This window comes from Equus asinus, chromosome 21 (genome assembly GCF_041296235.1).
Source record: "Equus asinus isolate D_3611 breed Donkey chromosome 21, EquAss-T2T_v2, whole genome shotgun sequence".
NCBI classification, from domain to species: Eukaryota; Metazoa; Chordata; class Mammalia; order Perissodactyla; family Equidae; genus Equus; species Equus asinus.
Window position 1 is genome coordinate 97,641,397 of NC_091810.1, and position 12,424 is coordinate 97,653,820.

The 12,424-nt window shown below is 48.6% G+C and overlaps 1 protein-coding gene across 1 annotated transcript in view; it reads left to right on the forward strand.

The window, feature by feature from the left end:
- ARHGEF26 (Rho guanine nucleotide exchange factor 26) overlaps positions 1 to 12,424 on the forward strand; it is a 112,417-nt gene that overhangs the window by 16,942 nt on the left and 83,051 nt on the right. The window contains exons 4-5 of the mRNA XM_014849593.3: positions 6,512 to 6,568; positions 9,935 to 10,095. Of these exons, the coding sequence (XP_014705079.3) occupies positions 6,512 to 6,568; positions 9,935 to 10,095 (218 nt within the window). The remainder of the gene's footprint in view (positions 1 to 6,511; positions 6,569 to 9,934; positions 10,096 to 12,424) is intronic.

The window sequence follows — 12,424 nt, forward strand, 5'->3', positions numbered from 1 at the left end:
CCCGTTTCGTGTTTCATCAGGAGGTGGAGGTTTGGTTTTTGTCACCTGTTTCCTGTTAGTCATTAGTTTGTTCCTAGTTTTTCAGTTTAAAAATTAAAGCTGACTAGGCTCCTGAAGGCGGTTATTTCTGAATTACGGCGGTAAAACAGGTTCCTTCTCCACATTACAGAACCGAGCACGATGTCAGTCTGCTTCACCCGTCAGCCTTCCCGCCGCACGCTCGCTGTCTTGGTCTGGCCTGCCCGGCAGCGTCTCACTGAATACCCCGCTGTGTACAGCTGCTCGCGTCTCCTGCACGACTGTGTAAACGTGCCCTTTTCCCCTGAAGTCAGTTTCCCTTTCCTCCTGCCCACTTCTGTGTCCTTGGCTCTCCTGCGCGGCCTAGCTTCGTTTTCTTCTCCGAGTTGTTGGTGGGCAAAGGAGAAGTACATCTCTTGCTCATCTGGGGGCAGAGAAGGAATGAAGTTGGGTCCCGGCTGGAGGCCCAGCGGGGAGTGAAGGTGATGAGAGCCAGTGCGGGGGTCTGTTCAGAGGGAGAAGCGTCAGGACAGACCCACAAGCTCGGTGCCAGGTGCCCGCAGGTGGTGTGGCCTTCCCTGCAGCAGGAGCTGGGGATCCGGGAGAGGGGCGGCTTCTGGGCCTCGGGGGGACCTCAGTCTAGCGGATGGCACTAGGAAGTCCAGATGTGCTCAGGGGCCGTGTGCCACCAGGTCGGGCTCCACCTTGGGGGAGACAGGCTGGCCTGGGCTTGGTTGCATTGCCACTTGTTGGGGCTAATGACTTCCCTGCGATTCTGTTTTCTATTTGTAAAGTAGGGACAGTGCCCCCCTGCAGCGGTGTTGCCAGGTTTCGATGTTAGAAGGTTCTGGCCGTGGTGGGCCTGTGACACAGGGTATTGTGGGAAGCCTTTAGAGGCCCAGTGGGGTGCTGAGTCAGGAGCCACTGGCCTGGGGGGCCACGCTCACCTCCTGCGGCATCCGAGCGCAGCTTATGCTTGTGCATTTAGGTATCTGTCTGGTTTGCTCCCCCTGTCTCCATGTGTCCTGAAACAATCTGGGGTCCTTCGGGAATGCTGGCTCTGCTGCGAGGTGACGCAGGCCACGCAGAAGCAGAGGCTCGGCCGGCCTGCGTGTCTGAGTTTGCCGTCTCCCAGGAGACCCGAGGTTTTCCTCCGGGAGCGGAGGACCTGCTGTGTGTGGAGATTCAGGGACTTTGTGAGGGTTGTAGAATTGAGCTTAATCACATAGGTCAGAGGGGAGATGGATTTGGGGAACAAATGAATCGGGAGGCCCTGGCACGTTCCTTGACGTATTTTTAAATTAAACGTATGATTTTATGAAATGGGCCATTGTCTTCTCTCTCTCCTTTTACAGAAAGGGAAAAATGGTGTTCTGTCTATTTCCCACCCTCCTAAGGGTGGGACACTGTCCCCTCTTGGCCTCGTTTGCGTGGTCTTTGGTGACTCAGCCTCTGGCCCTTGGAGACGATGTTCTGGGGCGGCTGTTAGCTGGTGGGGCTGTGCTGAGAGCTGCGAGGGATTGTGTCCAGGGGTGCAGTTTGTGTGCGGTCCATCCCTCCCACTTGAGCTCTTGGGAAGAGGAGCCGTGAACAGGGAGTCCCTGGAGGCCCAGAGGACCAGCTGGTTTCAGCAGTGGGCAGACATGGGCCTGCGTGAAGCTCTCAGCTCAGGTGGGCATCGGTGCGCGCTGGCGCCTCACGGAGCCCAGCGGTCTTGGGTTCCAACATCTGATCTGAGTTTCAGCAGCTACGTTTCTGAGCCCTTTGGTGGGTGGGTCTTTGGGCCCCTCCCTCTGGTTTCCCTGGCTGGGGAGACTTGCAGGAGTGTGATCTACATCTTATCCACAAACTGATCAAGTCTAGAGGGCCCGACGCCATGTCCCGTTCACCCCTGGGTGCTGAGAACTGGCGTTGTCAGTGCTGGCCCTCCCCACAGGCACGTGGCCGCTGTGCCCGCTTGGTAAACTCCGGGTAAATGGCAGTGTCGGGCTCCCCTGGGGCTTAGAGAGCTCAACTCAGAACCGACCCCAGGCAGTGGAGTCAGAGGCCCAGGAATATTGCACAAGTTTGTGGATTCTCTCAGGGGTAGAAACGCCCATAACTGGCGAGTCCAGGAATGGACTCTGCCCGGAGCCCGCCTGTCCCTTCTTGGGATAGTCATCTAAGAATGCCAGACTTGCAAGGAGTGGAGAGGAAGACCCCCATGAAGTTTAGATGGAGTACCTAGTAATTAACTTGGGGCCTATACTTTAGGGAGTTTACCCTTTTATAAATTTCAAAAACTACGTTTTGGGTCTAACTTGACAATGTCCTATCCACAGATGAAGTATCTTGTGCTGTGCTTCATTAGTTTTAGTCAATTGCTAATTTGTTTCATTTGGACGTGGAGAATATATGGGTGCAAAGCTCGGGTGAAGAATTTCCATACTGATTACAGTAGTAAAAATGTAATTTATTATTATGAATTTAAACGCATTCTTACATTAGCGAGTCCTTTGCATTCATTGTCTTTACAAGCCTCATGTATCTGCTCATGTTTGTTAACTTTTGTCAGTTCTGTTGTTTTATTTGAATCACTTCCTATCCACCTAAAATGTTGAGGATGCTGACATGCGTTCATGCTTTCCCCTTAGAGTCTGGCCTCTGCCTTGGCAAGATGGGAACACTTCTGTGAATTGGTTAGATTATACAAAACAGCCCAAAACAGTCCAGCTCTTAGTGTTTCATTAAACTACTGTGGCAATTCCACGTATTGATGGCGTCGTTACAGAAGACACTTGGACCCGTGAGGAATGGGGAGGCCCGGCGAGGTCAGGGGAGGCCCTTGGAGGAGTGTGCTGTGGCGGCCTGTGTTCCGTCTGTGCTCGGTCGGGGCTCCCATACGGAGTATGGATTCTGAAAATGAGAGAGGAGCCTGCCCACCTTTACTTTATTTCATTTCAGGACGCGAGAGAGGAATCAGTTTTTGAAGCTGGAATAGTATTTTCTCTTTCCACACGTGGAAACAAGGGGAGCGCTGAAGAAATGTGAGGAATTGATAAGACTTGAGCTTCTTGTAGTGAAAGTGTGCAAACTGCAAAAAGACGCCCACTTTCAAACTGGAGGTGTAAACACGCTTTGTACTCACACTTTTTTCATGCCAAAAAAGGCCTGTGTCGTCCAGTGATTTGCCTTGTGACTGAGAGGTCGCTGCTTTTGAATTCGAACATCCCCAGAGGTGTTTACTGTTAGCCACTTGCCCGTGTTGGTTCTGCTTCCTTCCTTCCTTCCCTCCCTCCCTCCTCCCCCTCCTCCCTCCGCTCCTTCCCTGATTCTGCCTCCTGCTTTGCACCAGCCTCTTCCTTCTCCCGTCTGCTCTGCCCTGCCATCCCCGTCTCCCTGGGGCCCTCTGGGTGTACTGCCACCTCCCTCTTTCCCTGGTCTCGTCCTCCCAGCTCCTCAGTCTCTGAACTGCCTGCCCTGGATCTTCCACCTGCAGGCACCTGCTCTTGGGTCCTCTGTAACTGAGTTGACTGTGGATGGAGGTCCCAGGGCACAGAGGGAGTCCTCTTGGCTCTGGAGGAAGGGCGTGTGCAGCTTGCCCTCACAGCGTGTGAAGGCGGGCGGGATGGGCCCTGGAGCGGAGGTCTGCCAGCGGGAGGAGGAGCCGGTTTGTCCTCATTCTCCAGAGCAAGCCTGTTGGCTCCCCAATGAGCCGCACTTTGGTTTTCTTCATTCTGATCCAAGAACGCTTCCTGGAGTCTCGTTTCTGTCAGTGGTTTTGTACGGGCTGCTGGTTTCTTCCTAATGACTTTCTGGTTACAGGAATATTTTGTCCTGTGTTTGCATTAGTGTTAGTAAAGATGTGACACAGTGCATGACTTCTTTTTCAAAACTGCCTTCTCGTCGCCCCAGAAGAGCATCTCCTGTGGCTGGGATTTGAGACAGGATGAAGTGCTCCTCGTGCCTCAGTGACCAGCTAGCGTAGTCTCTCGGCCCACATGTTCTTCTCTTTTCCTCGAGACTTCCGGGTCTGAGCTCTGTGGTTGGGGTGGATGTGCCAGTGGCGTGGAAATCCTTGCTGCTGACCTCACCTGCGGAGATTGTGGGCCTGGCGCGGGCACAGGGATCTGCCAGAACTTTGTGTCAGGCAGGAAATCGTGTGAGTTGCTGCTCAGGATTAACCAACGGGAGCAGCTCTGAACAGATGCATTCTTCTGGCCGGGCTCCTCCCTTAGGAAAGTGGATGAGGAAGCCTTTTAGCCTGGAATTCTTGCCGACAGGCTGACCCGGGGTCAGGATGGTGGGTCAGGCTGGGAACATTCCACAGTATGGCGGGCGAAGAAGGACGTAGGGGGACGTGGTATAGACTGGCATCGGAAGGGGTCTCAGTGAAGGTCACCCAGCCCTGGGCACACCTCGGGTGCCCGTCCTGAGAGCAGGGCCCCGTGGAAGACCCTGACGAAGAGCGCGAGCCCTGGAGCTGGCCAGGCATGCGCGTGGATCCCGGCCCCGCTGCCCGTTCGCTGTGGTCTGGGATCCTCAGCCTCCGTGTCGTCCTCATCTGTGAAGTGGGATAAGAGGAAGATCGACTTCCTAGAGTTTTGTGAGGGTTCCGTGGAGAAGGGGTGTAAAATGCTGGGCATGTTTCCTGGCACGCAGTTCAGTAACGACAGCTGACAGGACTCTCGCTGCGTCTGTGCTGCTTTCTAACTTTCCCCGAAACCACCCTGAAGACAGTGCCGTGGAATTGTCTTCACTTCCACGGCGGCTCAGTGTGGTGTCTCCGTGCTGGGGTGCGTCACCCCTGGGCGCCCGTGGAGGTGGGTGGCGAGGTTGTGAGGATCGACTCCAGGTCCTTGGGCCTCGGCTGCTCCTTCCTGGCGCTGAGACTGCCTCTGCGGTGCCCGTCACGCCAGGTCGCCTGTCCAGCCCCCTCCACAGTGGCCGCTGCCGTTTTCCTGAAGGAGGCCTCTCTCCCCGGCTCCAGTCTTCCCTGCTGCCTTGTCCCGAGGGGTCAGACCTTGGGGCGCAGGGCAAAGGGGTCGGCGTGGGATGCTGGTTCCCGTGAAGCCGCCTTTCCTGGAGCCGCCATAACCCCTTTCACTAAGAGCTGGCTCCTCAGTAATGTGTTACTTGTAGGGCTTAAGGCATCAAAGTTGGAAGTAACTGTGTTGTTTTGATCATAGCTTATTGATGATATTTGTGGTAGTTACACTATCTGGGAGAGTGTCTTCTATATTTAAGCTCAATGTCACAGGACATTTTAGAAAATTAAATTTAAAAATGTATTTTTGTGTCAAAGGATGGTAGGGTGACCAATAAGATACCCTAACACATAGAATTACGTTAGGAAAATTGACATAGAAATGAGATTCACAGGAGAAAGAAGAATGACGTAAAGTCTCCAACTGTTAGGGAAAACTGGTTCATTTTTAAATGGATGGTGGCTGATATCAAATTGTTGTGGTTTTTATATTCCTTTGGATGCTTTTGGAAGAGTGTAGTAGGAAAATACAGCTTTAAAATTCTTTAAACTTAGGATGCAAACTTTGAGATGTCAACCTAAAAGTGGGTCTGGGACATGGTTTCTGAGAGTTTTGGGAGGTGTGACAGCGGACACGCTTGAAGACGCGTGTTGTGTTCTGCGTGTTGGTCTCACGTGGGGCGGCCTGTTCTTGCTGCTCTTTCTCTGTGGGCGCAGGATGAGCGCTCCGGGCTTCACGTCCTCCTACCTGTGCTCATGTAGTCTTTGACTGAGAACCCGGATGTCTCTCCTGCGCCAGATGCAGTGCCTGGGACACCCGAGGAGACAGCGGGTCCCTTCGTGGAGTTGGCGCTCTGCCTGGATCTTGGGTCGGAAATGGTGATGGTGGGAGCTGCCATAATAGGTGACGGCGTGTGGTGGTTGAGGTGGGGCATCCATGGTTCAGCCCTTGGTCCTTGCCTCACTCCCAGAACCCACTGACGATGCTCTTGGTTCCTGCAGGGGCTGTTGCCTCTCCAGAGAAGACCAGGTTAACGTGTGTATCTGTCAGAATTAAACGTGCTGAAATTGGGGCGAATAGGGGACTTTGTTGTCTTGGTTTGACTGGGTTTTTATAAAGAGCATGGTATTCCATGGAGTCTTTGGGAAATGAGATTGAAGTTGCTCTTTGAAGGTGCAGTCCTGGGGGTAGCGCTCAGAGCCGTGGCTGCACATCTCTGCTGCTGGGTTTCTTCGTTCGTGATTTGGGAGGTTACTGGGGTGAGTATTTTGGGGACATGCAGAACTAAGACTAGAACAGACTAAGTCCCCTGATAGGATCGTGTTCCGGACACTTCTCGGTGGTTTATTGTTGCACTATGCTAATTTATTAATGTGATTAATGGTATTTGAGGGATGTGAGACCCAAAAATTAATGTGCTGAATTCAACATTTTGCATAATTTCTCTTAATTCACTTTTGAAAAGTATAGTAAAGAAATTGTTTGTTAAAGTAAAGGAGCCCAACTTTATTTTGCTTTTTCCCCAGGTGAGAAGAAATGGATTATCTCAGACAGCGAGTCAGGAGGAGAGGAAGCGGCAGGAGGTATGTGTCCCCGGAGCAGAGCCCGAGTGTGTGAGCTCCCTGCGTGTGCACCCGCTCTGCGCATGCCTCTGAAACTGTGTTCATCCTGTCCTTTTCACAAAAGCAGTATGCGGTCACTGCCAAATAAGACGACACATAAGCCCCAGAAGAATATGTTAAATATCCCAATGTCATTTTAACTTAACAGAGCTCCTGGTCCAGGCATTTAAACTGGAAGAAATATGTTGAAAAATGAAACAGACATTGGATCCTGGAACTCAAACAGGATATTGGTGGGAAAACTGGTGAAATCTGAATAAAGTGTGTATGTTCGTCTGCAAAGTATAGCGTACCCTAGTTTGGGGAGGCTGGGTGAAGGAACAGGGACTCTGAACCCTCTGTGCAAGGTTTCTGTAAGTCTAATTATAGCAGAATAAAAGTTTACTTAATGAAAAATGAAAGAGATAATAATAGGGTTCCACAACTTGAAGTTTAAATAAATGTGGTTTAAGAAAATTGCTCTTTGGAATAGTACCATGCAGCTCTCCACGTGCTTTCCGCCTGTTCTCACGTGCTTCAGTATGGATATACGTACGTTTGTGCGTGTACGTGCATGCACGTGGATTCCACCAAGGACTCCAGGTGTCCTTGTCTTATTTCATTGGCCTTGAATAATGCAAAAATATACGGCACATTACAGTGCCAATTTTTTAAATTTAAAAAAAGATTAGTACATAACATTGGTATACTCATCACTGAGAATTAACGAACGTATCACATTTATAATGTTTTCTCCAGACTTTTTCAAAGTAAAGAAAATAAGACTTTCAATAAAGTAGGAGTCCTGTGTTGTCCTCCTCAGTCCCATTCCCTTCTTCTCCTCCAAGGCAGGAAGGAAGAATTATAAATTGATGTGTATCCGTCCATGCTGTGGCTTTAAATCATGTATTACAGATATTTATGCATGGATACTTGTGTGTGTGTTAAAATGTAGGTAAGTGACAGGATTCTGAACATGCTTTTTGGTTATTTACTTTTTACATTCAACATTGTTTTTGAGATTAACCCGTGTTGATGCATATTAACCTAGATCATTCATTCACACCACTACGTAGTATTCCATTCTATAAATACCACTTTTTTTGGTTGTTAAATCTGGCCTCCAAATGATGGCAATGGGTGGTGTGTTTTTTCTCTGTTAACACTGCAGTGTAAATGATGTTTCTCTCTCCTTGGGGGCAATTCAAGAGCAGCTCCAGCATCCTAATCCCATTCAGACACGTCTGCTCTTTAAACGTTTTCTGTTTGTCCTGTTCTATTTCCCTTGTATTTTGAAAATATTTATTCAGATTTGTGATATAGAAAGTAATGACAGCAGCAGATCTAACCAGGCCCACTTTCTGTTCCTGTGTAGCTGTTTCAGCTGGTCTAACCTGATCTGTTTTTAAATAGTTGATGGCTCTCTTGTTGGTTGTTTCGACAATTATTATGTTAAACTTACTATTAAATTACCACTTATTCATCTTTTCATGTCATCTGTTCTCTATAGTTCATCATATCTTTTTTTTTTATTGAGGTCACATTGGTTTATAGCATTATATAAATTTCAGGTGTACATTGCTATATTTCGACTTCTGTATAGACTGCATCATGTTCACCACCGATAGTCTGGTTTCCATCTGTTCCTATACACATGTGCCCTTTTACCCCTTTCGCCCTCCCCCTGCCCCCTTCCCCTCTGGTAACCACTAATCTGTTCTCATTATCTATGTGATTGTTTATCTTTCACATATGAGTGAAATCATAGGATGTTTGTCTTTCTCTGTCTGGCTTTTTTCGCTTAGCATAATACCCTCAAGGTCCATCAGTGTTGTCACAAATGGCAAGATTTCGTCATTTCTTATGGCTGAGTTGTATTCTGTTGTGTATATATACCACATCTTTATCCATGCATCAATTGATGGGCCATCATATTTTTGGTTCCAGTCTTAGTATTGTGGGTTTGATTACAAAACCTTTGCTTTTGAAAACATTTTCAGCCCTTCCAAGGCACCATGTCCATCGACAACCTGAAATCCACTGTTTTTGGTCAGAGAGGTTGTCTTTGGTTTGTGTTACTTTTCCTGGGATAACTGTGTTGGTTGACTAGAGTTACACGAGACACAGGCGAGTAGAGTCTGAACGTCCTTCCTCTTTACTCATTGGGTGGTTACGTCACTTTACCCCCTGGAACACGGCCAACCCTGGCCCAGCACATTTAAGTCAGACTTCCCAAACCCCTGGGAAAGGAAGGTGAGCACTGAGACTAGCACCAGGAACCCTACTTACAAACGTGGCCCACCCCCACAGCTGGGCGTCTGCATGCCCCTGCCCATCCTCCTCTGTCGGCAGAGCTCAGGGACTTCTGGGAACAGCCACCTGTGCCTTTGGGCCGAGGGCTGGAGCTGGGGGAGCTGGGAGTGCTGGAGGCCGAAGTGATGGTGCCTGTGTTCCTGGGGAGGGGTGAGTCTGCAGCCTGCGAGGACGTTCACCACCCCTCCCTGAGAAGGAATTCTCCCACACTGCCCTTCTTGGAGGGCCTGAGGTTGATTTCCTTAAGGAGCTAGACAAATTCCTCATGCAGGGCCTTGGCGCCTATCCACACTTGTGGGTTGGCTTTGCATCATCATTGCATGCTTATCAGGTAAACCACTGCATGCCTGACACCAAGAGTTTCCACAGAGGGTCCTTCGCTCCTTCTCGAGACACTGACAAGGGCAGAGGGGGTGGCAGTGGACAGAATTCCTTTCCATTGTATGAGTTTATATGAAGGAATTCCTGTGGCTCATAAGAGCCTTTTGAGGGAGGCTCCAGTCACACTCTCTGAATACACCAGAATATTTGCCGTTATTGACTGCAAATTAGTTACATTAAAACATAAGGAGAGGAAGGGCCTGCAGGAGAGGGCAGCGAGGGAATGTGTTTGTGAGAAATTTTCTCTGAACCCCAGTGACGGCCATAAATGCTTCCCGTCCCAGAGCAGCATGCTTTGAAAGCAGGGCTGGACGAGATGACCCCAGAGATTAAGTGGTATCGCACTGAGATGTCAGGACATGCCCTAGCTTCCTTCCAAGATCCCACCTCTCTGCACAGATGCCCTCAGGATGCGGTTTTGGGTCATCCACGTTGCTTTCATTTCTTTGTATTCACACTGGGCGCTGACCCTGCTTCTCGAAACTTGAATATGTGCGCCTTAAGCAAAGACACTGGTTTGGTGATGCAGTGCTTAAAGGCTTATCTTTTTGTACTTTTCAAGATATTATGTCATTCTTATAGCAGAATTATTAGAGCTATATTCAGTTCTTCAATTAGGAGAATTAAGATAGGTTTCTTTTTCCTTCTTCCTAGGCTATCTTTGAAGTCATATCCTCTGAACATTCCTATTTACTCAGCTTGGAGATCTTGATACGAATGTTTAAAAATTCTAAGGAGCTGAGCGATACGATGACCAAAATAGAGAGTCACCATCTTTTCTCCAATATTACGGACGTCTGTGAGGCCAGCAGAAAGTAAGTCCACGTCGGGTTGCCTTGGTTGTGCCAGGACGGTGCGTACTGACCGTTGTCTGTGCTTTCACAGAAGAAAGGTGGTTAGAGGCGTCCAGTGTCTTCTTCATTCCTTTGGTTTTTATCTTTCTTCCTTAAAGTAAATGTGAAGATACGGTTCAGGGTGTTGACGTGTAGACAGATGCTGAGGGTGTGATTGATTGTCACGGCAGACGGTCACCCGGAGGTCTCTCCCACCCCTTCTCCTCGCTCTCCCCCTTATGAGTTATGCAATAATAGAACAATGTTTAGTTGCGAGGGAAAAAAGTAACTCACAGTCCTACCGTTCACATACAAAAATTACCTTTGTTTACATTTTCACGTTCTTGTCTTTGTTCATATATGTAAATGTTATTTAAAAAAATACACTCATGGTGACCATAACGATTTCTGTAGTTTTCCCTACTTAATATTCTTATTAAATATTCTTATTAATAGTCTACTTAATACTTAACATTAAGCATTATGGGAAGAGTCTCCATTATTATTATTTTTCATGACTGCAAGAAGCTGTTTGTACACCGTGGTGAGTCTTATATGCCCTGAGTGACCCGCGCAGCCTGTGCTGGAGCCCTGTGCCAGCCCAGGACTAAATTGGGCCTTAGAGAGCTGCCATTTCGTTGGTCAGAATGGATTAACTATTGGCCATTTTATGAGATTGGGCCAGAGGTGGGTTGACGGCACAACTAGTGAAGGTTAAGCTTCAAGGCTCCTCGCTTGCTTCTCACTTAAGTATTTGCTTTTGTGCTGAATTTTTTCTTAGAGGCCTGCAAGTTGTACAGCTTTAGGGGCTGCAAAAGCTGGATTGTCCCTGGGGAGGGTTCCTTGTGAATCTGCATGTTGCTCACCTGTCCCTTCAGGGCGGAGCCGAGTGGACAGTGATGACACCATGTTCCTGTCACCTGGCTCCGGCACTGTGGGCAGGTGGATTTTCCTTTTAACTACAGGGTTGAACATTGTGCTGAATGCATTAGCGTGTGAGTGGGGCTGCTTGTGGGAGACGGGGTCTCCAAATAGCTCATGATGGTGGTACAACCTCAGAAGCCAGATCTGCCACCAGAAGAGATCCCAGCAAGCTTGCTGTTGACATGGATACTTAAAAGCACGTGTTCGAGGGCCCACTGGGCCTGTGGGGGCCGAGGGCTATGGCGCAGGTGTGGGCGGGCACCCCAGCATGGAATCCTCTTTCAGAAGCTGGATGGTTGCCCACGTTCAGCACATTGGTCCTTTTGGAACCAGTCTTGCCAGTTTGGGTAAGAGAAATGAAAATCTCTTTTTCCCCTTCAGCAAAGAGGGCAGAACTCGAGCCGTAGATGGTGTGTCCGTGTTGGGGAGGCATTTGAATTTCACAATGAGTCGGGTTCATTTTAACTTGCGCGTTGGTTGAACTATGAGAACAAAGCTCCATATTAGATACGATGCTATAAAGAATTACTACCGTTTTGATGACTGTGAGATGTGAGTGGTGATTTTAATTACCAGAATATGTCTTCTGAGAGCTGCAGAGGCGTGTTTTTATTCCTCTCTGGGGTTGTGCTGTGAACCACGTGGCCCTCAGTGGCTTCTCACAGTGTATGAAAACTCCAGGGGAAGCTTGTAGTAAATTCCGACAGGAGCACAACAGCTCTTGAACAGAGGACGCTCCAGGTCTGGGCCTCGACAGACAGCACGGCTCGTGTGTCAGCGAGGTTCAGAAGGAGTGTGGGCTCCGGCCGTTGGTTCCTTGGTCGTTGGATAACCTTGAGCAGGTTCCTGAACCTCTCCAGCCCATTCTTTATGTATAAAATGGGGATAAAAATGTCCATAATTGGTTAATCCTGAAATAAGTCATCTTATTTAAATTATAGTTTAAAATTTTATTACTTTAATTTTAATCATTTACAGAATTTAAATCTTCCATGAGTTTATTAAAAAGTTTTCATTTCTATAGTAGCTTATATTAAGAGGCTATCTGGATATTTTTGTCTCTTTTTTATTTTTAAAACAAAGCTCAGAAACTTATCAGCCTCCATTAAATGATAAAGAAAGGGGGCTGACCCGGTGGCATAGTGGTTAAGTTCACACGCTCTGCTTTGGCGGCCTGGGGTTTGCAGATTTGGATCCGGGGTGTCTGATTTCTGGGGTCTTCCTTGGTATCTAACTGCTTACTGCTGGGGTGCAATTTACTGACCCTCTCTGGTCCTTGTCTGCTGAGGAGGAGACAGCCATGCTGTGGTGGTGTCCTGCATACAAAATAGAGAAAGATGGCACAGATGTTAGCTCAGGGCCAGTCTTCCTCACCAAAAAAATAAAA